Source organism: Ranitomeya variabilis, chromosome 3 (genome assembly GCF_051348905.1).
Source record: "Ranitomeya variabilis isolate aRanVar5 chromosome 3, aRanVar5.hap1, whole genome shotgun sequence".
In the NCBI taxonomy this organism is placed as follows: Eukaryota; Metazoa; Chordata; class Amphibia; order Anura; family Dendrobatidae; genus Ranitomeya; species Ranitomeya variabilis.
The window spans coordinates 779,825,816-779,853,544 of record NC_135234.1 but is presented as its reverse complement, the minus strand read 5'-3'; the positions used below and the strand labels follow the sequence as shown (position 1 = coordinate 779,853,544).

Below are 27,729 nucleotides of genomic sequence, written 5' to 3'. Positions count from 1 at the left end.
TTGCTATGGAGGAAGAGGCTCCGCCCCTTCCGGTCACATGGGCATGACGTCACCAGAGGTCCTTTAGCAGACTTGGCTTCAGCCTCTACCATTGTCGCCCCCTGGCGGCAGAGCGAAGAACTGGCGTCTCCGAACTGACCAATAGCAGCAGAACGCGTGTGACGTCACGGGAACCCGGGAGCGCAGCGACACCTGGTGGACACGGCGGGCAGAGCAGAGCGCGGATTGGCGGGATGAGAGGAGAGGTGAGTGCGGGCTGCAGACCCGGGGCTGGTTCCGTCCTGTACCCCTCCTGTGCCAGATGGTACACTCCACCCCCCGCAGGGACATACATGGGTCAGTCCCGGGCTCTTCCGGCCGCAAGGCATTACTGGGAAAGAAGCCCCTCCCCCAACACCCCAACTTCATCACATCACATCAAAGCCCGAGTACAAAACAATGTCTGCGCCACACACCGACACCCCGATAGTGACAGAGACCCCCCGATAGTGACTGAGACCCCCCCGATAGTGCCAGAAACCCCCCAATAGTGACCGAGACCCCTGGATAGTGAGCGAGACCCCCAGATAGTGACAGAGACCCCCCAATAGTGACAGAGACCCCCCGATAGTGACAGAGACCCCCCGATAGTGAGCGAGACCCCGATAGTGACAGACACCCCCCGATAGTGAGCGAGACCCCCCGATAGTGACAGAGACCCCCCGATAGTGACAGAGACCCCCCGATAGTGAGCGAGACCCCCCGATAGTGAGCGAGACCCCCCGATAGTGACCGAGACCCCCTGATAGTGACAGAGACCCCCGGATAGTGAGCGAGACCCCGGATAGTGACAGAGACCCCCCGATAGTGACAGAGACCCCCCGATAGTGACAGAGACCCCCCGATAGTGAGCGGGACCCCGATAGTGACAGAGACCCCCTGATAGTGACAGAGACCCCCGGATAGTGACAGAGACCCCCCCGATAGTGACAGAGACCCCCCGATAGTGACAGAGACCCCCCGGATAATGACAGAGACCCCGATAGTGAGCGAGACCCCGGATAGTGACAGAGACCCCCAATAGTGACAGACCCCCGGATAGTGACAGAGACCCCCCCGATAGTGACAGAGACCCCCCGATAGTGACCGAGACCCCCGGATAGTGACCGAGACCCCCGATAGTGACCAAGACCCCCGGATAGTGACCGAGACCCCCGGATAGTGACAGAGACCCCCGGATAGTGAGCGAGACCCCGGATAGTGACAGAGACCCCCCGATAGTGAGCGAGACCCCCCGATAGTGAGCGAGACCCCCCGATAGTGAGCGAGACCCCCCGATAGTGACCGAGACCCCCTGATAGTGACAGAGACCCCCGGATAGTGAGCGAGACCCCCGGATAGTGACAGAGACCCCCCGATAGTGACAGACCCCCCGATAGTGAGCGAGACCCCGATAGTGACAGAGACCCCCTGATAGTGAGCGAGACCCCGATAGTGACAGAGACCCCCCGATAGTGAGCGAGACCCACCGGATAGTGACAGAGACCCCCCGATAGTGACAGAGACCCCCGATAGATACAGAGCCCCCCGGATAGTGACAGAGCCCCCCGGATAGTGACAGAGCCCCCCGATAGTGACAGAGACCCCCGATAGTGACAGAGACCCCGATAGTGACAGACACCCCCCGATAGTGAGCGAGACCCCCGGATAGTGACAGAGACCCCCCGATAGTGAGCGAGACCCCCCGATAGTGAGCGAGACCCCCTGATAGTGAGCGAGACCCCGGATAGTGACAGAGACCCACCGGATAGTGACAGAGACCCCCCCGATATTGACAGACCCCCGATAGTGACAGAGACCCCCCGATAGTGACAGAGACCCCCCGAATAATGACAGAGACCCCCGGATAGTGACCGAGACCCCCTGATAGTGACCGAGACCCCCTGATAGTGACCGAGACCCCCGGATAGTGACAGAGACCCCCTGATAGTGACAGAGACCCCCGATAGTGACCGAGACCCCCGGATAGTGACAGAGACCCCCCGATAGTGACAGAGACCCCCGGATAGTGAGCAAGAGCCCCGGATAGTGACAGAGACCCCCGGATAGTGACAGAGACCCCCCGATAGTGACAGAGACCCCCCCGATAGTGACAGAGACCCCCCGATAGTGACAGAGACCCCCCGATAGTGACAGAGACCCCGGATAGTGACAGAGACCCACCGGATAGTGACAGAGACCCCCGATAGTGACAAAGACCCCCGATAGTGACAGAGACCCCCCGATAGTGACAGAGACCCCCGGATAGTGACCGAGACCCCCGATAGTGACCGAGTCCCCCGGATAGTGACCGAGACCCCCGGATAGTGACAGAGACCCTCCGATAGTGATCGAGACCTCCGGATAGTGACAGAGACCCCCCGATAGTGACAGAGACCCCCCGATAGTGAGCGAGACCCCGATAGTGACAGAGACCCCCTGATAGTGACAGAGACCCCCGGATAGTGACAGAGACCCCCCCGATAGTGACAGAGACCCCCCGATAGTGACAGAGACCCCCCGGATAATGACAGAGACCCCGATAGTGAGCGAGACCCCGGATAGTGACAGAGACCCACCGGATAGTGACAGAGACCCCCAATAGTGACAGACCCCCGGATAGTGACAGAGACCCCCGATAGTGACAGAGACCCCCCGATAGTGACCGAGACCCCCGGATAGTGACCGAGACCCCCGATAGTGACCGAGACCCCCGGATAGTGACCGAGACCCCCGGATAGTGACAGAGACCCCCCGATAGTGATCGAGACCTCCGGATAGTGACAGAGACCCCCCGATAGTGACAGAGACCCCCCAATAGTGAGCGAGACCCCGATAGTGACCGAGACCCCCGGATAGTGACCGAGACCCCCGGATAGTGACAGAGACCCCCCGATAGTGACAGAGACCCCCCGATAGTGAACGAGACCCCGATAGTGACAGACCCCCTGATAGTGAGCGAGACCCCGGATAGTGACAGAGACCCACCGGATAGTGACAGAGACCCCCCGATAGTGACAGAGACCCCCGATAGTGAGCGAGACCCCCTGATAGTGAGCGAGACCCCGGATAGTGACAGAGACCCACTGGATAGTGACAGAGACCCACTGGATAGTGACAGAGACCCCCGATAGTGACCGAGACCCCCGGATAGTGACCGAGACCCCCGGATAGTGACAGAGACCCCCGGATAGTGACCGAGACCCCCGGATAGTGACCGAGACCCCTGATAGTGAGCGAGACCCCCCGATAGTGAGCGAGACCCGATAGTGACAGAGACCCCGATAGTGTGCGAGACCCCCCGATAGTGTGCGAGACCCCCGGATAGTGACCGAGACCCAGATAGTGACCGAGACCCCCAGATAGTGACCGAGACCCCCCGATAGTGACCGAGATCCCCGGATAGTGACAGTCCCCCCGATAGTGACAGGGACCCCCCAGATAGTGACAGAGACCCCCGGATAGTGAGCGAGACCTCCTGATAGTGACCGAGACCCCCGGATAGTGACCGAGACCCCTGGATAGTGACAGAGACCCCCCGATAGTGACAGAGACCCCCGATAGTGAGCGAGACCCCCGGATAGTGAGCGAGACCCCCCAATAGTGACAGAGACCCCCGGATAGTGAGCGAGACCCCCGGATAGTGACAGAGACCCCCGGATAGTGACAGAGACCCCCGGATAGTGAGTGAGACCCCCGGATAGTGAGTGAGACCCCCGGATAGTGAGCAAGACCCCCCGATAGTGACAGAGACCCCCGGATAGTGACCGAGACCCCTGGATAGTGACAGAGACCCCCCGATAGTGACAGAGACCCCCAATAGTGAGCGAGACCCCCGATAGTGAGCGAGACCCCCGGATAGTGAGCGAGACCCCCCAATAGTGAGCGAGACCCCCCGATAGTGAGCGAGACCCCCGGATAGTGACAGAGACCCCCGGATAGTGACAGAGACCCCCGGATAGTGACAGAGACCCCCGGATAGTGAGTGAGACCCCCGGATAGTGAGCAAGACCCCCCGATAGTGACAGAGACCCCCGGATAGTGACCGAGACCCCTGGATAGTGACAGAGACCCCCCGATAGTGACAGAGACCCCCAATAGTGAGCGAGACCCCCGATAGTGAGCGAGACCCCCGGATAGTGAGCGAGACCCCCCAATAGTGAGCGAGACCCCCCGATAGTGAGCGAGACCCCCGGATAGTGACAGAGACCCCCCGATAGTGACAGAGACCCCCGGATAGTGACAGAGACCCCCGGATAGTGACAGAGACCCCCGGATAGTGAGTGAGACCCCCGGATAGTGAGCAAGACCCCCCGATAGTGACAGAGACACCCCAATACAAACACCCCAAAACAGCTGTCTGTGGATGGATACCATGCTTGGCATAGGTGGTTTCCTTTATTGGATGTTTTCCTTTATTGGATGCTGCCCTTCCCGTGGTTGTTCCTTCCCGGGGAAAGGTCTGGCTATTCACTGCTTGCGTTGAGAAACACGTGATGGTGTCTCCGCGGTGTTGGATGTTTTGGTCTCCCCGAGGCCAATCATCTGTTCCTTCAGAGACCCCCCAATAGTGACAGAGAGCCCCCCCCCCGATAGTGACAGAGACCCCGATAGTGACAGACCCCCCGATAGTGACAGAGACCCCCGGATAGTGACAGAGACCCTCCGATAGTGACAGAGATCCCCGGATAGTGACAGAGACCCCCGGATAGTGACAGAGACCCCCGGATAGTGACAGAGACCCCGATAGTGACCGAGACCCCCGGATAGTGACCGAGACCCCCGGATAGTGACCGAGACCCCCCGATAGTGACAGAGACCCCCGGATAGTGACAGAGACCCCCCGATCATGACAGAGACCCCCGGATAGTGACAGAGACCCCCCAGATAGTGACAGAGACCCCCGGATAGTGACAGAGACACCCAGATAGTAAGACCCCCGGATAGTGACAGAGACACCGATAGTGATAGAGACCAATTGATAGTGACAGAGACCCCCGGATAGTGACAGAGACCCCGATAGTGATAGAGACCAACTGATAGTGACCGAGACCCCCGGATAGTGACCGAGACCCCCGGATAGTGACCGAGACCCCCGAATAGTGACCGAGACCCCCGGATAGTGACAGAGACCCCTCGATCATGACAGAGACCCCCGGATTGTGACAGAGACCCCCCAGATAGTGACAGAGACACCGATAGTGACCGAGACCCCCCGATAGTGACCGAGACCCCCGGATAGTGACAGAGACCCCCGAATAGTGACCGAGACCCCCCAATAGTGACCGAGACCCCCGGATAGTGACAGAGACCCCCCGATCATGACAGAGACCCCCGGATTGTGACAGAGACCCCCCAGATAGTGACAGAGACCCCCGATAGTGACAGAGACCCCCTGTCAGGAATCCCACCAATATGTCACGGTTCACGGGGAGGATACCTTTATCATCCCCCCCACTCACACCAATTTATCATGAACTGGGGTTGTTTGGTTGCCCCTGGTTCCTTCTGAAGGAGATTTATCTATATCCCACTTCCCAGTTCTGGTTTGGAACTTGCAGCTCTCTGGCGCCCCTTTACCCTCAGGTCAGTCAGAGTACTGCACCTATGGTAATTAGTCGCCAGAAAGGCTGCCTGCTGTGTACTGGCCATTGGGCACACTGCAGCGAGGGCGATATAACTACTCCCACTCAGGCGGGAACAATAATTATCAACGCCGCTGTCGCCACAAAGCCTCCCAACGCACAGGACAAATTCTGCTGTCACCAGCTCCAATTTTCTAAATTATTAACGGGTCCGGAGCCAACCCAGATTAGTAGCGTAATTTACTTCAGAGGACGCGACAGTTCTTTATAGAACAAGGAGAGACAAGCTAGTAATTTTATATTTTACTCCAAAAAAAAGGTAGGCAGTGTTTACACAGGTGTAAAAAGATATAATAAAGGAGACAAATCGTATGTGCAATACAATTACAAATAAAAAAAAAGGATCACAATTGAAAAGAACACTTACAGGTCATTATGTCATTGCATCATCATGAATGGCCATGTGCTGAGGAGGAGGGGCTACATCTAGATGCATCACACATCTGTACAGCAGCTAGACCCCGGACAAAAGAACATGCAAGACTGCTGTCTCACTAAGTTATCTCACAGCCCAAAACTCAGGCACTCCCCCTGTGGTGACCTCACTTAGAGGCTGAAACATCCCCTTGGAGCTATGGCAACTATTTTTATGCCTAGCACGCTGTATGAATCTCGTATACTAAATATACAATGATCAGGAGGAGCCCACCTCATTACATGACCCACTTATGCAGAAATCCACTCTTTGCACTCATTGTGTTTAGCTGCTAGCGGTTTCAGTGACTTATAGATATATCGATGGACATTAGGAATATATAAATCTTATATCTCTAGCCTGGATCGGTGCCCCTATATATCACTTTAATAGAACAAAGAATCTCATGCTTTCTATACTAGTTTTGGCAGTACCAGGTGGGAGGGGGAATGAGTAGTGTTCACAGAGTCTGGTATTTTGCAGCGTAGAGCTATATAAATTCTTGTGGGAGGAGGGAAACTGAGGGGTTTTCAGTTACACACACAGGCAGCAAGCAGAGTGAGAAGGGAGGGTCGGAATGGCCCACAGCATGTGTCTGCCATGGAACCTTCTAGAACTAAACTCACAATGTGACATTTTTACATTATCGTGACACCCTCGGATAGTGACAGACCCCAGAGTAGTGACAGAGACCGCCAGGTTAGTGACAGAGACCCCCAGGTAGTGACAGGGACCCCCGGGTAGTGACAGACCCCAGATAGTGATATAGACCCCCACACACAGGCCGCAAGCAGAGTGAGAAGGGGGGGGTCGGCATGGCCCACAGCGTGTGTCTGCCATGGAACCTTCTAGAACTAAACTCACAATATGACATTTTTACATTATCGTGACACCCTCGGATAGTGACAGACCCCCAGGGTAGTGACAGAGACCCCCAGGTAGTGACAGGGACCCCAGATAGTGACATAGACCCCCGGATAGTGACAGAGACCCCAGATAGTGTCATGAGACCCCAGATAGTGACAGAGACCCCTGATTTTGACAGACCCCCGGATAGTGACAGGGACCCCCGGGTAGTGACAGACCCTGATAGTGATATAGACCCCCGGATAGTGACAGAGACCCCCGGATAGTGAGAGACCCCCGGTAGTGACAGACCCCCGGATAGTGACAGAGACACCCAGAAAGTGACAGACACCCCCGGATAGTGACAGACACCCCCAGATAGTGACAGAGACCCCCTGATAGTGACAGAGACCCCCGGATAGTGAAAGAGACCCCCTGATAGTGAAAGAGACCCCCTGATAGTGGCAGAGACCACCGGATAGTGACAGACACCCCCAGATAGTGACAGAGACCCCCTGATAGTGACATTGACCCCCGGATAGTGACAGACACCCCCAGATAGTGACAGAGACCCCCTGTCACGGATCCCAGGGAGGATATATTTATCATCCCCACTGCTCACACTATTATGTCATGAACTGGGGTTGTTTGGTTGCCCAGTTCTTTTTGAAGGGCATTTATCTATATCCCACTTCCCGGTTCCAGTTTGGAACTTGCAGCTCTCTGGCGCCCCCCGTAACCCTACGGTCAGACCAGGTACTGCACCTAGGGTAATTAGTCACCAGAAAGCCTGCCTTACTTTGTACTGGCTAATGGGCACACTGCAGCGAGGGCGATATAACTATTCCCACTCAGGCGGGAACAATAATTATCAATGCCGTGCGTCGCTACAAAGCCTCCCAAACGCACAGAACAAATCCACTGCCACCAGCTCAGATTTCTTAATTAATAACGGGTCCAGAGCCAACCCAGATTAGTAGTGTAATTCACTTCAGAGGACATGACAGTATGTTATAGAGCAAGGAGAAATGAAGCTAGTAATTTTATATATTTTACTCCAAAAAGGTAGGCAGTGTTTACAGAAGGGTAAAAGGATATTATAAACGAAGACAAGTATCGTATGTACAAACAATTACAAATAAAATGGGATTAACGTTGAATAAAAACACAGTTTCTTAAGTCATTTCATCTCATGGCAGATCATGTGGCTCGGGGGATGGGCGACAGATCAAGATGCATTACAGATGGGTTTTGCAGCTGGACCCTAGACAAAAGACTAGTGAAGAGTGATATCTCCCTCACTTATCTCTGTGCCCAAAACCAAGGCACTCCCCCTGTGGTGACCTCACTCAGAGGCTGAATACTCCCCTTTCTCAGAGTTATGACAAGCCATTTCTATACATAACTCGCTGTATGAACCTCGTAAAAGAACGACACAATGATCATGATGCTCACCACGTCATGGGGGTTCCTTTAAGTATAAACACGGAGTAGATATATGACCCGCTTATGGAGAAATCCGTTCATTGCATTTCGTTGGGTTTAGATCCTAGCGATTTCAGTGAGTTATAGATCTCTTGGTGGACATCCGGAATATGTAACCTTTTTATCTCTATGGGTGGGATGAGGGGTTTAGACAGAAGACTGGCTTTCCCAGCTCAAAGCCATAAAAATTCCTCAGTGAATGTTGCTAGCACGCTGGTCTCACATTACAGCTATATAGCAGGGAGGAAGAGTGGCTTAGAAATCCAGCCTGTGCTGACAGGCAGAGGAAACTGCAGCTGAGAGCCCTGTATGTGTAATTGAAGTAATAAGAACTTCTACCTATTTCCTGACACCCCCGGCTAGTGACAGAGACCCCCGGACAGTGACAGAGTCCCCTGACAGTGACAGAGTCCCCTGATAGTGACAGAGACCCCTGATAGTGACAGAAACCCCCGGATAGTGACAGAGACCCCTATCTGTTATGCTGCCCCTCATGTCGCTCAGGGGGCGGTCACCTTCGAGGACGTGGTGGTGCGGTTCTCAGAGGAGGAGTGGCGTGGTCTCCGCTCTCAGCAGAAGGATCTGTACAGAGAAGTGATGGCCGACAACTACCGCCACCTGACATCTCTGGGTAAGAATCAGAGGCAGGGATGTCACACTGTGCGGGGGTGGGGTGAGGTACTGTCACGCTGTGCAGGGGTGGGGCAAGGTAATGTCATGCTGTGCGGGGGTGGGGTGAGATAATGTCACGCTGTGCGGGGGTGGGGTGAAATGTCACGCTGTGCGGGGGGGTGGGGCGCAGTGATGTCAAGCTGTGCAGGGGTGGGGCGCAGTGATGTCACGGTGTGTGGGGGTGGGGCGCAGTGATGTCACGGTGTGTGGGGGTGGGGCGCAGTGATGTCACGGTGTGCGGGGGTGGGTCGCAGTGATGTCACGGTGTGTGGGGCGCAGTGATGTCACGGTGTGCGGGGGTGGGTCGCAGTGATGTCACGGTGTGTGGGGCGCAGTGATGTCACGGTGTGCGGGGGTGGGTCGCAGTGATGTCACGGTGTGTGGGGGTGGGGCGCAGTGATGTCACGGTGTGCGGGGGTGGGTCGCAGTGATGTCACGCTTCCCTCTTTCTCTGCGCACAGGACTGATGTTTTCGTCCCCGGAGATCGTGGTGAAGATGGAGCGCGGGGAGGGTCCGAGCCCCGAGGCTGCAGGTGAGTGATTCCTGTACATCCCATAGGGGAGAACACTGACAAGCAGAGCTCCAGAGTCTGACACCGAGGAAGGGGGAAATCTGCCCCAGGGCGACTCTGACTCCGACGCTCAGTGCTGTAATGTCAGCGACTCAGGTCACCGTGCAACCGCAGCACAATCTACCACAGCTCTCAACCTTAAAGGGGCTGTACAGCACCAATCTCCTCCACACATGGACGTGAGCGCGGCGGCGTCTGATCGTGGACAACCCAGTAATGAGCCGCTCTCAGCAGAATAGTGAGTGCAGCTCTGAAGGTGACATGGATAAGACACCATGTAACAGCAGAATAGTGAGTGCAGCTCTGAAGGTGACAAGGATACGACACGATGTAACAGCAGAATAGTGGCCGCAGCTCTGGAGGTGACTGGAGGATAAGACACAATGTAACAGCAGAGTAGTGAGTGCAGCTCTGGAGGTGACTGGAGGATAAGACACGATGTAACAGCAGAGTAGTGAGTGCAGCTCTGGAGGTGACTGGAGGATAAGACACGATGTAACAGCAGAATAGTGACTGCAGCTCTGAAGGTGACTGGAGGATAAGACACGATGTAACAGCAGAATAGTGACCGCAGCTCTGGAGGTGACTGGAGGATTGGATATGTGATAAGGCCTTATTGTGGCTGCAGCTTTGGTGGTGACTGGAGTCTTTGTGTCTTCAGGTGAGCGGATGGTAAAAGGTGGCGCTGTGTGGAGGACGGGGCGGTGTGCCGCAGTGGACAATGCTGTGGAGGATGCTGCGGGGGGCCTTGTGGAGGACACTGCGGGGGCTGTTGTGGAGGACGCTGCGGGGGTCGTTGGGGGCGCCGGCCCCCCGGGGGTCCTCGGCACTAGAAGATCTTTGCGATTAGTGAAGCGGAATTCCGGACACCGGACAGATATAAAGAGACGGGGTCTGCGGACGGACGGTCCTTCGGGCCCCCGGGCTGCTGCTCCGAGCGGCCGCCGCTCCTCGTCCCCCACGTCCTGTAGGACAGATACCGCCCCGGAGACCCCGGACAAGGACAGTGAGGGTCAATCTCACACCTGCGCTCGGTGCGGAGAGAGCTGGAGCCGCCTCCTCGACTTCCTGAGCCACCAGACGGGCAACTGCCAGGAGCGGCCGCACCGCTGCAGCGTCTGCGCCAAGACCTTCGCCAAGAAGCAGCATCTGAGCGCCCACCGCAGGACACACACGGAGGAGCGGCCCTACACCTGCCAGCAGTGCGGCCGCAGCTTCCGGCAGAACTCCACCCTCACCACCCACCTGTGGAGCCATGCCGGCCACAAGCCCTTCCACTGCTCCTGCTGCACCAAGAGCTTCAGCCGCAAGACCGACCTGGTGGCGCACACGCGGAGGCACACGGGCGAGCGGCCCTACGAGTGCCCCTACTGCTGGGACCGCTTCATCCGCAAGAAGTCTCTGCAGCGCCACCTGCAGAAGCACACGGGGGAGAGCCTGAGGGCCGGCTGGCAGACCGACAACTCCCGACGGAAGCAGAGCCTGACCGAGGAGCCCCCCGCCGAGGAGCCTGCCGGAGAGGTACTGAGCCGACACCTAGGGGCCAGAGCTTATCCTGAGCCTCCTGGTGCATCAGCAGTGCTGCACCGAGGACTCGCAACAGGGAGGAAACTAATAACATTCAGGGAGCGCAGAAGTATTTATATAAGTGCCATCCAGTGGGGGATGTGACCTCCGATTGGCGGGGGTTGGGTCTGGCTCGGCAGCGGTGCATCGTGGGAATTTTAACCTCTGATGGGTGGGAGGTTGGCTCAGGATCTGCTGTGGTGCATTGTGGGGGATGTGACCTCAGATGGGCGGGTGTTGGGTGAGGCTGTGCTGTACATTGTAGGGGACGTGACCCCAGATGGGCGGGGGTTGGGTCAGGCTCTGCTGTGCATTGTGGGGGACGTGACCTCAGATGGGCGGGGATTGGGTCCGGCTCTGCTGTGCATTGTGGGGATGTGACCTCAGATGGGCGGGGATTGGGTCAGGCTCTGCTGTGCATTGTGGGGGACGTGACCTCAGATGGGCGGGGGTTGGGTCAGGATCTGCTGTGCATTGTGGGGATGTGACCTCAGATGGGCGGGGGTTGGGTCAGGCTCTGCTGTGCAATATGGGAGTTGTGACCTCAGATGGGCGGGGGTTGGGTCAGGATCTGCTGTGGCGCATTGTGGGGGATGTGACCTCAGTTCGGGAGTTGAGTCAGGCTCTGCGGGAGCGCATTTTGGGAGATGTGACCTCAGTTGTGAGTGGGGGGATGTGACCTCAGATGGTCGGGGGTTGTGTCAGGATCTGCTGTGCAACAAGGGGGCTGTGACCTCAGATGGGCGGGGATTGGGTCAGGCTCTGTGGTGGTGCATTGTTGGAGGTATGACCTCAGGTGGGGGTTGGGTCAGGCTCTGCAGCGGTGCATTGTGGGAGTTTTGACCTTAGATGGGCGAGAGTTGGGTCAGGCTCTGCGGGAGTGCATTTTGGGAGATGTGACCTCAGTTGTGAGTGGGGGATGTGACCTCAGATGGTCGGGGCTTATGTCAGGATCTGCTTTGGTGCAATGTGGGAGGTGTGACCTCTGATGGGTGGGGGTTGTGTCAGGATCTGCTGTGGAGCATTGTGGGAGATGTGACCTCAGATGGGCGCGGGTTGGGTCAGGATCTGCTGTGGAGCATTGTGGGAGATGTGACCTCAGATGGGCGCGGGTTGGGTCAGGATCTGCTGTGCTGCATTGTGGGAGATGTGACCTCAGATGGGCGCGGGTTGGGTCAGGATCTGCTGTGCTGCATTGTGGGTGATGTGACTTCAGATGGGCAGGGGTTCGGTCAGGCTTTGCTGCTATGCATGGTGGGGGATGTGACCTCAGATGAGCAGGGGTTGGGTTAGACTCTGCTGCTGTTCATTGTGGGAGTTATGACCTCAGATGGGCGGGGGTTGGGTCAGGCTCTGCTGCTGTGCATTGTGGGGATGTGACCTCAGTTGTCGGGGGTTGGGTCAGGCTCTGCAGCTGTGCATTGTGGGAGATGTGACCTCAGAAGGGCAGGGGTTGAGTCAGGCTCTGCTGCAATGCATTATGGGAGGTGTGACCTCAGATGGGCAGGGGTTGTGTCAGGATCTGCTGTGGTTCATTGTGCGAGTCGTGACCTCACATGGGCGGGGGTTGGGTTAGATTTTGCTGCATTGTGGGGGGGGTGACCTCAGATGGGCAGGGGTTTGGTCAGGCTCTGCAACGGTGCATTGTGGGGGATGTGACCTCAAATGGGCTGGGGTTGGGTCAGGCTCTGCTGTGCATTGTGGGGGATTAGACCTCAGATGGGCTGGGTTTGGGTCAGGCTCTGTGGCGGTGCATTGAGGGGGATATGACTTCAGATGGGTGCGGGTTGGGTAAGGCTCTGCTTTGCTTTGTGGGGATCTGACGTCAGATGGGTGGGGGTTGGGTAAGTCTTTGCTTTGCATTGTGGGGATGTGACCTCAGTTGTCGGGGGTTGGGTCAGGCTCTGCAGCTGTGCATTGTGGGAGATGTGACATCAGATGGGTCGGGATTTTGTCAGGCTCTGTGGCGGTGCATTGTGGGGGATGTGACCTTAAATGGGCGGGGGTTGGGTCAAGTTCTGCTGTGGTGCATTTTGGGGGATGTGACCTCAGATGGTCGGAGGTAGGGTCAGGATCTGCTGTGCAGCATTGTGGTAGTTATGACCTCAGATGGGTGGGAGATGGGTCAGGATCTGCTGTGCAGCATTGTTGAGATGTGACCTCAATTGGGCGAGGGTTGGGTCAGGCTCTGCTGCGGTGCATGGTGGGGGTTAGGTCAGGCTCTGCGGCGGCACATTGTGGGGGATGTGACCTTAGATGGGCATGGGTTGGGTCAGGCTCTGCTGCGGCGGGCGCATTGTGGGGGATGTGACCTCAGTTGTCGGGTTGGGTCAGGCTCTGTGGCAGTGCATTGTGGGTGATGTGACCTCAGATGGGCGGGGGTTGGGTTAGGATCTGTTGTGCAATGTGGGAGATGTGACCTCAGATGGGCGGGGGTGAGTCAGGCTCTGCTGTACATTGTGGGGATGTGACCTCAGATGGGCGGGGGTTGGGTCAGCGTCTGCTGCTGTGTGTTGAGGGGATGTGACCTCAGTTGTCGGGGGTTGGGTCAGGCTCCTCCGGAGTGCATTGTGGGAGATGTGACCTCGATGGGCTTGGTTTGGGTCAGGCTCTGTGGCGGTGCATTGTGGGGGATATGACCAGATGGGTGCGGGTTGGGTAAGGCTCTGCTTTGCTTTGTGGGGATCTGACGTCAGATGGGTGGGGGTTGGGTAAGTCTTTGCTTTGCATTGTGGGAGTTGTGACCTCAGATGGGGAAAGGTTGGGTTAGTCTCTGCTGCTGTGCATTGTGGGAGATGTGACATCAGATGGGTCGGGATTTTGTCAGGCTCTGTGGCGGTGCATTGTGGGGGATGTGACCTTAAATGGGCGGGGGTTGGGTCAAGTTCTGCTGTGGTGCATTTTGGGGGATGTGACCTCAGATGGTCGGAGGTAGGGTCAGGATCTGCTGTGCAGCATTGTGGTAGTTATGACCTCAGATGGGTGGGAGATGGGTCAGGATCTGCTGTGCAGCATTGTTGAGATGTGACCTCAATTGGGCGAGGGTTGGGTCAGGCTCTGCTGCGGTGCATGGTGGGGGTTAGGTCAGGCTCTGCGGCGGCACATTGTGGGGGATGTGACCTTAGATGGGCATGGGTTGGGTCAGGCTCTGCTGCGGCGGGCGCATTGTGGGGGATGTGACCTCAGTTGTCGGGTTGGGTCAGGCTCTGTGGCAGTGCATTGTGGGTGATGTGACCTCAGATGGGCGGGGGTTGGGTTAGGATCTGTTGTGCAATGTGGGAGATGTGACCTCAGATGGGCGGGGGTGAGTCAGGCTCTGCTGTACATTGTGGGGATGTGACCTCAGATGGGCGGGGGTTGGGTCAGCGTCTGCTGCTGTGTGTTGAGGGGATGTGACCTCAGTTGTCGGGGGTTGGGTCAGGCTCCTCCGGAGTGCATTGTGGGAGATGTGACCTCGATGGGCTTGGTTTGGGTCAGGCTCTGTGGCGGTGCATTGTGGGGGATATGACCAGATGGGTGCGGGTTGGGTAAGGCTCTGCTTTGCTTTGTGGGGATCTGACGTCAGATGGGTGGGGGTTGGGTAAGTCTTTGCTTTGCATTGTGGGAGTTGTGACCTCAGATGGGGAAAGGTTGGGTTAGTCTCTGCTGCTGTGCATTGTGGGAGTTGTGACCTCAGATGGGTGGGCGTTGGGTCAGGCTCTGCAGCAGGGAATTGTGGGAGATGTGACCTCAGATGGGCGGGAGTTGGGTTAGGGTCTGCTTTGCATTATCGGAGATGTGACCTCAGATGAGCAGGGGTTGAGACAGGATCTGCTGTGCATTGTAGGGGATGTGACTTCAGATGGGCGGGGGTTGGGTCAGGCTCTGCTGCTGTGTATTTTAGGGATGTGACCTCCGTTGTCGGGGGTTGGGTCAGTCTCAGCCCTGTGCATTGTGGGAGATGTGACCTCAGATTGGCGGGGGTTGGGTCAGGCTCTGCGGCAGTGCATTGTGGAGGTTGTGACCTCAGATGGGTGGGGGTTGGGTCAGGATCTGCTGTGCATTGTTGGGGATGTGACCTTAAATGGGCGGGGGTTGGGTCAGGTTCTGCTGCTTTGCATTGTCGGGGATGTGACCTCAGATGGTCGGAGGTTGGGTCAGGATCTGCGGTGGTGCATTGTGGGAGGTGTGACCTCAGATGGGCGGAGGTTGGGTCAGGATCTACTGTGGTTCATTGTGGTAGTTGTGACCTCAGATAGGTGGGAGATGGGTCAGGATCTGCTGCTGTGCATTGTTGGGATGTGACCTCAATTGGGCGAGGGTTGGGTCAGGCTCTGCTGCGGTGCATGGTGGAGGTTAGGTCAGGCTCTGCGGCGGCGCATTGTGGGGGATGTGACCTCAGATGGGTGGGAGTTGGGTCAGGCTCTGCTGCGGCGCATGGTGGGGGTTAGGTCAGGCTCTGCGGCGCATTGTGGGGGATGTGACCCCAGATGGGCAGGGGTTGGGTCAGGCTCTGCTGCAATGCATTATGGGAGGTGTGACCTTAGATGGGCAGGGGTTGGGTCAGGATCTGCTGTGGTGCATTTTAGGAGGTGTGACCTCAGATGGGCAGGGGTTGGGTCAGGATCTGCTGTGGTGCATTTTAGGAGGTGTGACCTCAGATGGGCAGGGGTTTGGGTCAGGATCTGCTGTGGTGCATTTTAGGAGGTGTGACCTCAGATGGGCAGGGGTTGGGTCAGGATCTGCTGTAGTGCATTTTAGGAGGTGTGACCTCAGATGGGCAGGGGTTGGGTCAGGATCTGCTGTGGTGCATTTTAGGAGGTGTGACCTCAGATGGGCAGGGGTTGGGTCAGGATCTGCTGTGGTGCATTTTAGGAGGTGTGACCTCAGATGGGCAGGGGTTGGGTCAGGATCTGCTGTGGTGCATTTTAGGAGGTGTGACCTCAGATGGGCAGGGGTTGGGTCAGGATCTGCTGTGGTGCATTTTAGGAGGTGTGACCTCAGATGGGCAGGGGTTGGGTCAGGATCTGCTGTAGTGCATTTTAGGAGGTGTGACCTCAGATGGGCAGGGGTTGGGTCAGGATCTGCTGTGGTGCATTTTAGGAGGTGTGACCTCAGATGGGCAGGGGTTGGGTCAGGATCTGCTGTGGTGCATTTTAGGAGGTGTGACCTCAGATGGGCAGGGGTTGGGTCAGGATCTGCTGTGGTGCATTTTAGGAGGTGTGACCTCAGATGGGCAGGGGTTGGGTCCGGATCTGCTGTAGTGCATTTTAGGAGGTGTGACCTCAGATGGGCAGGGGTTGGGTCAGGATCTGCTGTAGTGCATTTTAGGAGGTGTGACCTCAGATGGGCAGGGGTTGGGTCAGGATCTGCTGTGGTGCATTTTAGGAGGTGTGACCTCAGATGGGCAGGGGTTGGGTCAGGATCTGCTGTGGTGCATTTTAGGAGGTGTGACCTCAGATGGGCAGGGGTTGGGTCAGGATCTGCTGTAGTTAATTGTGGGAGTTTGAGTGCAGCCATTGATCTATTTGCTATATGACTTTTTTTGGTTATGCACCAGTTCAGATTATATTGTTGTTCAGTCAGTTTTCTTATACTTAGTATATACTATTTTTTCTGACTTGAACGCCTCGCCCTTCACCATGCTGTGATTTTAATTACATCCATACACAGTTGGTTCTGAGCTTCCTATAAATGCAGGCTTTACCATGTTATTAGCCATAGGTAAGTGTTCACACTAGGCAGTCAGCTCAGTTACCCATCCGATCTGAGATCACCTTGACGTTTGGTGGATGGGCTCACAACGTTTGGCCAAATCTTGTGCTAAGAATCTCATGTGTTTTTTCATATATTTCCCTAGCCATTATGCTATTCACATTTCATATATTACACATTTCCTTGTCTTAGCACAGTAAATTTTGAGTGCAGCCATTGATCTATTTGCTAATTGTGGGAGTTGTGACCTCAAATGAGCTGGGGTTGGGTCAGTATCTGCTGTGGTGCATTGTGGGTGATGTGACCTCAGATGGGCGGGGGTTTGGTTAGATTTTGCTACTATGCATTGTGGGGGATGTGACGCCAGATGGGTGGGGGTTGGGTAAGGCTCTGCTTTGCATTGTGGGGAAGTGACCTCAGATGGGTGGGGGTTGGGTCAGGCTCTGCTGCTGTGAATTGTGGGATAATAGAAACCAACCACCAGAGCTATAGACCTAATTCCAAGAAGAAAGTGGCACGAACATACGTATTATCAAATATACATTTTTACCTCATAGGTTCTTTGACCACATACACCCCTACTATATATATTTTTTATATATTAATTTTTATATCTTATATATATTTTTTTCGCACTTGTGGCACACACTCCTTTATTTTTTATTGGTTTTTAATAGGATTCCTGAGATTAACCCTTCCTTTCATGGCGTACCTTATACCTATTTAGGTTTTTATATATACTGGTCATTTTATGTATTATATGTTTTATATTCTCCAAACATGTGCACATGTAATATGTTGTTACCATTACAAATAAAATAAAGTAATATTTTGATAATACGTATGTCCGTGCCACTGTCTCCTTGGAATTAGGTCTATAGCTCTGGTGGTTGGTTTCTATTGTTCATGCGAGTGGTTTCCACTCACCTGATTTGTTTTCACTGGGATTCACTAATTTATAATACATTTATATTAAATGGTATAGAAATTCATTTGTCCTGTTTAGTGTTAACAAATTCTTTGCCTGTGAATTGTGGGAGTTGTGACCTCAGATGGGCTGGGGTTGGGTCAGGCTCTGCTGTGGTGCATTGTGGGTGAGTTGTGACCTCAGATGGGCGGGGGTTGGGTCAGGCTCTGCTGTGCATTATGGGAGTTGTGACCTCAGATGGGCTGGGGTTGGGTCAGGCTCTGCTGTGCATTATGGGAGTTGTGACCTCAGATGGGCTGGGGTTGGGTCAGGCTCTGCTGTGCATTATGGGAGTTGTGACCTCAGATGGGCGGGGGTTGGGTCAGGCTCTGCTGTGCATTATGGGAGTTGTGACCTCAGATGGGCTGGGGTTGGGTCAGGCTCTGCTGTGCATTATGGGAGTTGTGACCTCGGATGGGCGGGGGGTTGAGTCAGGCTCTGCTGTGCATTATGGGAGTTGTGACCTCAGATGGGCGGGGGTTGGGTCAGGCTCTGCTGTGCATTATGGGAGTTGTGACCTCAGATGGGCGGGGGTTGGGTCAGGCTCTGCTGTGCATTATGGGAGTTGTGACCTCAGATGGGCTGGGGTTGGGTCAGGCTCTGCTGTGCATTATGGGAGTTGTGACCTCGGATGGGCGGGGGGTTGAGTCAGGCTCTGCTGTGCATTATGGGAGTTGTGACCTCAGATGGGCGGGGGTTGGGTCAGGCTCTGCTGTGCATTATGGGAGTTGTGACCTCAGATGGGTGGGGGTTGGGTCAGGCTCTGCTGTGCATTATGGGAGTTGTAACCTCGGATGGGCGGGGGTTGGGTCAGGATCTGCTGTGCATTGTAGAGGATGTGACCTCAGTTGGGCGGGGGTTGGGTCAGGATTTGCTGCTTTGCATTGTGGGGATGTGACCTCATTTGGGCGAGGGTTGGGTCAGGCTCTGCTGCTGTGCATTTTGGGGATGTGACCTCAGTTGTCAGAGGTTGGGTCAGTCTCTGTGGCCGTGCACTTTTGGGTTATGGTCTGCTGTGCAATGTGGGAGTTCTGACCTCAGATGGGCGGTGGTTGAGTCACGCTTTGCTGTTGGGCATTGTGGGTGATCTGTTCTCTGATGGGTGGGGGTTGGGTTAGGGGCTTCTGTGCATTGTGGGAGTTGTGATCTCAAATGGGTGGGGGTTGGGTCAGGCTCTGCTGCTGTGCCTTGTGGGAATTTGACCTTAGTTGTCGAGGGTTGGGTCAGGCTTTGCCAGGGTGCATTGTGGGGGATGTGACCTCAGATGGGCGGGGGTTGGGTCAGGCTCCGCTGTGGTGCATTCTGGGAGTTGTGACCTTAGATGGGAGGGGGTTGGGTCAGGCTCTGCCGCTGCATTGTGAGGGATGTGACCTCAGTTGTTGGGGGTTGGGTCAGGCTCTGCGGCAGTGCATTGTGGGAGATGTGACTTCAGATGGGTGGGGGTTGAGTCAAGAACTACTTTGCATTGTTGGGGATGTGACCTCCGGCGAGGGTTGGGCCAGGCTCTGATGCTGTGCTTTTTGGGGATGTCACCTCAGTAGTCGGGGTTTTGGTCATGCTCTGTGGCGGAGCATTGTGGAGGATGTGAGCTCAGATGAGCGGGGGTTGGGTCAGTCTCCGCTGTGGTGCAATGTGGGAGTTGTGACCTCAAATGGGCAGGGGTTGGGTCAGGCTCTGCTTTGCATTGTGAGGGATGTGACCTCAGCGGGGCGGTGGTTTGGTCAATTTCTGCGGCAGTGCATTGTGGGGGATGTGACCTCAAAAGGGCGGGGGTTGGGTCAAGATCTGCAATGGCGCATTGTGGGAGTTGTGACCTCAGATGGACCGGGGTTGGGTCAGGCTCTGCGGCGGTGCATTGTGGGGATGTGAGCTCAGATGGGTGGGGATTGGGTCAGGATCTGCTGCTGTGCATTGTGGGAGATGTGACCTCAGATGGGCGGGGGTTGGATCGGGATCTGATGTGATGCATTGTGGGAGTTGTGATTTCAGATGGGCGGGGGTTGGCTCAGTATCTGCTGTGGTGTATTGTGGGAGATGTGACCCAAATGGGCAGGGGTTGGGTCAGGCTCTGCTTTGCATTGTGGGGATGTGACCTCAGATGTGCAAGTGTTGGGTCAGGCTCTGCTGCAGTGCATTGTGGGGGATGTGACCTCAGAAGGATGGGGGTTGGTTCAGGTTCTGCTGTGCATTGTGGGGGATGTGACCTCAGATGGGCGGGGTTTGGGTCAGGATTTGCAGTGGTGCATTGTGGGGTATGTGACCTTAGATGGCGGGGGTTGGGTAAGGCTTTGCTGTGTTGAATTGTGGTGGATGTGACCTCAGATGAGCGGGGGTTGGTTCAGGCTGTGCTGTGCATTGTGGGGGATGTGACCTCAGATGGGTTGGGGTTGGGTCAGGATCTGCAGTGGTGCATTGTGGGAGATGTGACCTCAGATGGGCGGGGGTTGGAACAGGATCTGATGTGATGCATTGTGGGAGTTGTGATTTCAGATGGGCAGGGGTTGCCTCAGTATCTGCTGTGGTGCATTGTGGGAGATGTGACCTCAAATGGGCACGGGTTGGGTCAGGCTCTGCTTTGCATTGTGGGGGATGTGACCTCAGATGGGCGCGGGTTGGGTCAGGCTCTGCTGCAGTGCATTGTGGGGGATGTGACCTCAGATGGGTGGGGGTTTGGTCAGTTTCTGCGGCGGTGCATTGTGTGGGATGTGACCTTTGAAGGGTGGTGGTTGGTTCAGGTTCTGCTGTGCATTGTGGAGGATGTGACCTCAGAGGGGCGGGGGTTGGGTCAGGATCTGATGTGGTGCATTGTGGGATTTGTGATGTCAGATTGGCGGGGGTTTGGTCAGTTTCTGCTGTGGTGCATTGTGGGAGATGTGACCTCAAATGGGCAGGGGTTGGGTCAGGCTCTGCTTTGCATTGTGGGGGATGTGACATTAGATGGGTATGGGTTGGGTCAGGCTCTGCTGCAGTGCATTGTGGGGGATGTGACCTCAGCTGGGCGGTGGTTTGGTCAGTTTCTGAGGCAGTGCATTGTGGGGGATGTGACCTCAGAAGGGTGGGGGTTGGGTCAAGATCTGCAATGGCGCATTGTGGGAGTTGTGACCTCAGATGGACCGGGGTTGGGTCAGGCTCTGCGACGGTGCATTGTGGGAGATGTGACCTTAAATGGGCGGGGGTTGGGTCAGGTTCTGCTGCTGTGCATTGTGGGAGATGTGACCTCAGATGGGTGGGGGTTGGATCAGGTTCTGATGTGATGCATTGTGGGAGTTGTGATTTCAGATAGGCGGGGGTTGGCTCAGTATCTGCTGTGGTGCATTGTGGGAGATGTGACCTCAAATGGGCAGGGGTTGGGTAAGGCTCTGCTTTGCATTGTGGGGATGTGACCTCAGATGGGCGGGGGTTGGGTCAGGCTCTGCTGCAGTGCATTGTGGGGGATGTGACCTCAGATGGGTGGGGGTTTGGTCAGTTTCTGCGGCTGTGCATTGTGGGGGATGTGACCTCAGAAGGGTGGGGGTTGGTTCAGGCTGTGCTGTGAATTGTGGGAGATGTGACCTCAGATGGGCAGGGGTTGGGTCAAGATCTGCAATGGCGCATTGTGGGAGTTGTGACCTCAGATGGACCGGGGTTGGGTCAGGCTCTGCGGCGGTGCATTGTGGGGATGTGAGCTCAGATGGGTGGGGATTGGGTCAGGATCTGCTGCTGTGCATTGTGGGAGATGTGACCTCAGATGGGCGGGGGTTGGATCAGGATCTGATGTGATGCATTGTGGGAGTTGTGATTTCAGATGGGCGGGTGTTGGCTCAGTATCTGCTGTGGTGCATTGTGGGAGATGTGACCTCAAATGGGCAGGGGTTGGGTCAGGCTCTGCTTTGCATTGTGGGGGATGTGACCTTAGATGGGCGGGGGTTTGGTCAGTTTCTGCGGCGGTGCATTGTGGGGGATGTTACCTCTGAAGGGTGGGGGTTGGTTCAGGTTCTGCTGTGCATTGTGGGAGATGTGACCTCAGATGGGCGGGGTTTGGGTCAGGATCTGCAGTGGTGCATTGTGGGGTTTGTGACCTTAGATGGGCGTGGGTTGGGTAAGGCTCTGCTGTGGTGCATTTTGGGGGATGTGACCTCAGATGGGCGGGGGTTGGTTCAGGCTCTGTGGCTGTGTATTGTTCGGGATGTGACCTATGATGGGCGTGGGTTGTGTCAGGAACTGCTGTGGTTCATTGTGGGAATTGTGATCTCAAATGGTTTGGGGTTGGGTTAGGATCTGCTGTGGTGCATTGTGGGGGATGTGACCTCAGATGGGCTGCGGTGTATTGTGGGGGATGTTACCACAGATGGGCGGAGGTTGTGTCACGGTTCACGGGGAGGATACCCTTATCTTCCCCACTACTCACACCAATTTGTTATGAACCAGGATTGTTTGCTTGCTCCTGGTTCCTTTCTAAAGTGGATTTATCTATATCCTACTACCCTCAGGTCAGACTGGGTATTGCACCTAGGATAATTAGTCGCCAGACAGGCTGCCTTACTTTGTACTGGCTAATGGGCACACAGCAGCGAGGGCGATATAACTATTCCCACTCAGGCGTGAACAATAATTATCAATGCCGCTAGTTGCTACAACGCCTCCCAAACGCACAGGACAAATCTGCTACCATCAGCTCCGATTTCTTAATTATTAACGGGTCTGGAACCAACCCCAATTAGTAGCGTAATTCACTTCAGAGGATGTGACAGTTCGTTACAGAGCAAGGGAAGACAAAGCTAGTAATTTTATATATTTTACTCCAAAAAAAGGCAGGCAGTGTTTACAGAAGTATAAAAAGATATTATAAAGAAGACAAGTATCATATGTACAGTACAATTACAAATAAAATGGGATTAAAGTTGAAAAAACACTTACATTTCGTTCAGATAATTTCATCTCACGGCTGACCATGTGCTCAGGGGACACATCAAGATGCATTACACCCCTGTCTCGCAGGTAGACCCCGGACAAAGATGCTCAAGACTGATGTCTCACTTATCCCAGCCTAAAACCAAGGCATTCCCCCTGTGCTGACCTCACTCAGAGGCTGAATTCTCCCTTTTCTTAGAGTTATGACAAACCATTTCTATAGACTCGCTGTATGAACCTCATATGAGAACGACACAATGATCAGAATGTTCACCACGTCAGGGGAGTTCTCTTAAAGGGAACCTGTCACCTGAATTTGGCGGGACCTTTTTTCGGTCCGATGGGTGGTGTTTTCGGGTGTTTTATTCACCCCTTCCTTTCCCGCTGGCAGCACGCTGGCCGCAATATTGGCTTGAAGTTGATTCGCTATCCTCCGTAGAACACGCGAGCGCAAGGCAATCTTGCTTTGCGCACGCGCAGTATGCTTTGCCCAACTGCGGGCAAAGCCGAAAAGCATTAGTGCGCATGCGCCGGCGCACTATGTCCCGGAAGTATTTTGCTGTGTTCCGGGACATAGTGCGCCGGAATCAACTTCAAGCCAATATTGCGGCCAGCGTGCAGCCAGCGGGAAAGGAAGGGATGAATAACACACCCGAAAACACCGCCCATCGGACCGAAAAAAGGTCCCGACAAATTCAGGTGACAGGTTCCCTTTAAGTATAAACACGGCGTAGATACATGACCCGCTTACGGAGAAATCCGATCCTTGCAACTCGTTGGGTTTAGCTCCTAGCGACTTCAGTGAGCTATAGATCTCTCGATGTACATCCAGAATATATAATCCTTATATCTGTAGCCCAGATTAGCTCCAGTATACATAACTTTGAAAGAACAATAGAGTCTCATGCATTTTCTGTACCAGTTTGGACTGGTATTAGGCGGGAGGGGGGAATGAGGGGTTTAAGGACAGCCTGGCTCTCGCAGCACAGAGCTATAAAAATTCGTCAGTGAATGTGCTGGCTGGTGTCACATTACTAGGAGATAGCAGGGAGGAGGGAGTTGCCTGCAGGCTAAGGCTACGTTCACATTTGCGGCCTGCGCCGCAGCGTCGGGCGCCGCAGCGTCGCCGCATGCGTCATGCGCCCCTATATTTAACATGGGGGCGCATGGACATGCGTCGCACTTGCGTTTTGCGCCGCATGCGTCGCTGCGGCGCCCACGTCCGGGCGCAGAGGACGCAGCAAGTTGCATTTTTGCTGCGTCCAAAATCAATTAAAAAAATGACGCATGCGGCGCAAAACGCAGCGTTGTGCATGCGTTTTGCTGCGTTTTTGTTTGCGTTGTGCGCTGCGGCGCCGACGCTGCGGCGCACAACGCAAATGTGAACGTAGCCTAAGAGAGCAGAGCTTTCTAGGCAGAGTAAAGAGGGTGGGTCGGAAAAGCCCACAGCGTGCTTCTGAAAACCATGGACCTCTTAGGTATAAACTCAAAACATGGCATATTCATATCGTGACAGGTTCGGTCAGGCTCTGTGGCGGTACATTGTGGGGATGTTACCTCAAATGGGCTGTGGTGTATTGTGGGGGTTGTGACCTCAGATGGGCAGGGCTTGAGTCAGGGTCTGCTGTGTAGTGAGAGGATGTGACCTCAGATGGGCGAGGATTGGGTCAGGGACTGCTTCTGTGCATTGACGGGATGTGACCTCAGATGGGCGGGGGTTGGGTCAAACTGCTGCGGTGCATCGTGTGAGACGTGCCGGTCGGGTTGTATAATTTATGAATCATGTGACCTCGGTTTCCTTTCAGCTGCGCCTCCGCTGGGGTATGGAGAGGAGGGCGGAACATGCAGATTGCGCACCGACACTGCTGCCTCTGCAGGAGCTCATTCAGTTGTCACAACCAGTGAAAATGGAGGAGGAAGAGGAGGATGAGCGTCCGGCGGCTCCTGCCCGGATGGAGCAGAGCACACAGACAGAGGTATCTCCCAGGCCTGCGGTGCTAATATTGGGTGTGTATTGTCTGTAGTCTCTGTTATCAGCCATGTTGTCTTTTTTCCTTGATCACAGAACAAGAGGCCCAGCCGGCGACAGCAGGAGATGCTACGGGAGCTCAAGAGGTTCCGCAGGAGTGCGGCTCAGGCGCAACATGAGCGGGATCTTATGAGGGCCGCCTTGGACCAGATGGGCCAAGAGATGAAGGAGCTGAAGGAGATGGTGGCCTCGCTCTGCTCTCCCCCCGGCTACCGCTCTTCAGCCCAGCCGTCCGCCATCTTGGTGCAGAACTCCTGTCCGGTGTGGAGCCGGCCCATGGAGGACCGACACTCCACCGAGTCCAGCCGGGCGTCTCCGGAGAGCAGCCTGCAGTGCGGATACGGCTACCCACTGGAGGCCATTACTGAGCAGAGCCGCGAGCAGGTGTCCTGGATGTACGAGAATCCCCTCCACGACGAGGACGACATGTTGCCCACCACCACCATCAAACGTGAGGAGGAAGAGGAAGATGAGGATGAGGAGCTCAGCTTGTCCCCCGGGGCCGGATACTACACCCAGTATGACTCCTGCAGGATCGGGGAGCGGCTCCCTAACATCCCCCTGCAGCCGCTCAGCGCAGAGATGGAGTGGGGCCTCCTGAGCCAGAGTGCGGGGAAGCCGGGGAGGTTCGCGGCCCTGGTCTTCCGGGCCCTGGTCCCCTTTGACATCTACAAGGGTTGGGTAAACAGAGTGAACCTGGACGGCCTAAGAGGGCGACAGGGGATCCCGCTGAACGTGAAGAGGCGGGTGATGGCAGTGGTGGAGCGTCACTTCATGCTGCGCAAGGTGGATCACAGCGAGATCCGCAACAGACTGAACGAACAGCTGCGCACCCGGCGCAAGAGCGACAAACTCACCCAACCTGGACAGCCCTAAATACAGGTAGCAACCACAGACCAGGGGCCGGGGTGAGTACAGAGCTACCTGAAATACAGCCCTCCACAGGTAGCAGCCGCTGATCAGGGGCCGGGGCGAGTACAGAGCTACCCAAAATACAGCCCCTCCACAGGTAGCAGCCGCAGACCAGGGGCCGGGGCAAGTACAGAGCTACCCAAAATACAGCCCCTCCACAGGTAGCAGCCGCAGACCAGGGGCCGGGGCGAGTACAGAGCTACCCAAAATACAGCCCCTCCACAGGTAACAGCCACGGATCAGGAGCCAGGGAGAGTACAGAGCTACCCGAAATACAGCCCCTCCACAGGTAACAGCCACGGATCAGGGGCCAGGGAGAGCGCAGAGCTACCCGAAATACAGCCCCTCCACAGGTAGCAGCCACGGATCAGGGGCCGGGGCGAGTACAGAGCTACCCGAAATATAGCCCCTCCACAGGTAGCAGCCGCGGATCAGAGGCCGGGGCGAGTACGGAGCTACCTGAAATACAGCCCCTCCACAGGTAGCCCCTGCAGACCAGGGGCCGGGGCGAGTACAGAGCTACCTGAAATACAGCCCCTCCACAGGTAGCAGCCACGGATCAGGGGCCGGGGCGAGTACAGAGCTACCCAAAATACAGCCCCTCCACAGGTAGCAGCCGCAGACCAGGGGCCGGGGTGAGTACAGAGCTACCCGAAATACAGCCCCTCCACAGGTAGCAGCCACGAATCAGGGGCCGGGGCGAGTACAGAGCTACCCGAAATACAGCCCCTCCACAGGTAGCAGCCGCGGATCAGGGGCCGGGGCGAGTACAGAGCTACCCGAAATACAGCCCCTCCACAGGTAGCAGCCGCGGATCGGGTCGGGGAGAGCGCGGAGCTACCCAAAATACAGCCCCTCCACAGGTAGCAGCCGCGGACCAGGGGCCGGGGCGAGTACAGAGCTACCCAAAATACAGCCCCTCCACAGGTAGCAGCCGCAGACCAGGGGCCGGGGCGAGTACAGATCTATCCGAAATACAGGCCCTCCACAGGTAGCAGCCGCGGATCAGGGGCCGGGGCGAGTACAGAGCTACCCGAAATACAGCCCCTCCACAGGTAGCAGCCGCGGATCAGGGGCCGGGGCGAGTACAGATCTATCCGAAATACAGGCCCTCCACAGGTAGCAGCCGCGGATCAGGGGCCGGGGCGAGTACAGAGCTACCCGAAATACAGCCCCTCCACAGGTAGCAGCCGCGGATCGGGCCGGGGCGAGTACAGATCTATCCGAAATACAGGCCCTCCACAGGTAGCAGCCGCCGATCAGGGGCCGGGGCGAGTACAGAGCTATCCGAAATACAGCCCCTCCACAGGTAGCAGCCGCCGATCAGGGGCCGGGGCGAGTACAGAGCTAGCACTCTACGGGATCCCATGTATGATACAACACGAGCAGCCTTCTGACGTACAATGCAGCACCACACGCGGGAGAGGTCGGTGCTCGCTGGACGACCTCCACAAAGCCTTCAGTCATCACATCCTGCGCGTCTTATGTACATGCAGTATCTCGTGGTCATGTTCCTGGAGAGGGCGGGCGATGTGTGGGGCGCTGACCCTTCAGACTTCTGATATAGACAGGTGTAAGAGTTGCTCCAGCCTCGGTGACCAGCACGGTACAGTCACTATATGCAATAATGTGGTGACTGGAAGCCTCACCAGAGACTGCCCCTACATATAGCACAGACTTGTTCAGTAGAAAGACTGGGAAGCCGACTGACAGCCTATATGGACACTGCAATGGCAGCTGTCGGTGGCTGTCACCCTGCGTGGATGCTGGAGTCTGGAGGGATCCTCTTGTCAGATCACTTGTTACATGTTTTATTACATTTTTATTTTGCGTCTTTCTGTATAAAATAAAAGATGTCATGATGCAGTTCACACATCGGCCACTAGATGTCCACTTCAGCCTGATGAAATGACAGCGGCTCACTTTACAGCTTGTGGAAGAGGTGAATGTTGGGTAGTTATCCTGTAAATCATCACCACAATGTGATGCCTGGTCCCAGTCTGTGGCTTATGCGCTCA

The 27,729-nt window shown here is 55.6% G+C and overlaps 1 protein-coding gene across 6 annotated transcripts; it reads left to right on the top strand.

Annotated features, from left to right (window-relative positions):
* Window positions 1-173: 173 nt before the first annotated feature.
* LOC143817491 (uncharacterized) lies at window positions 174-27,582 on the top strand. Of its 6 annotated transcripts, none has more exons than XM_077298950.1 (8): window positions 174-245; window positions 8,914-9,040; window positions 9,543-9,614; window positions 10,315-11,174; window positions 24,576-24,746; window positions 24,836-26,512; window positions 26,575-26,638; window positions 26,703-27,582. In XM_077298950.1, exons 1-6 carry the CDS (start codon window positions 234-236, stop codon window positions 25,673-25,675), a joined length of 2,082 nt encoding a protein of 693 aa, XP_077155065.1. In that variant the 5' UTR covers window positions 174-233; the 3' UTR covers window positions 25,676-26,512; window positions 26,575-26,638; window positions 26,703-27,582. The 6 variants fall into 6 exon arrangements, with proteins under 6 accessions (XP_077155065.1, XP_077155064.1, XP_077155066.1 ...); XM_077298949.1 differs by having other exon boundaries at window positions 24,836-26,530; window positions 26,593-26,638; XM_077298951.1 differs by having other exon boundaries at window positions 24,836-26,638; window positions 26,703-26,894; window positions 26,957-27,582.
* The last annotated feature ends 147 nt before the right edge of the window (window positions 27,583-27,729 follow it).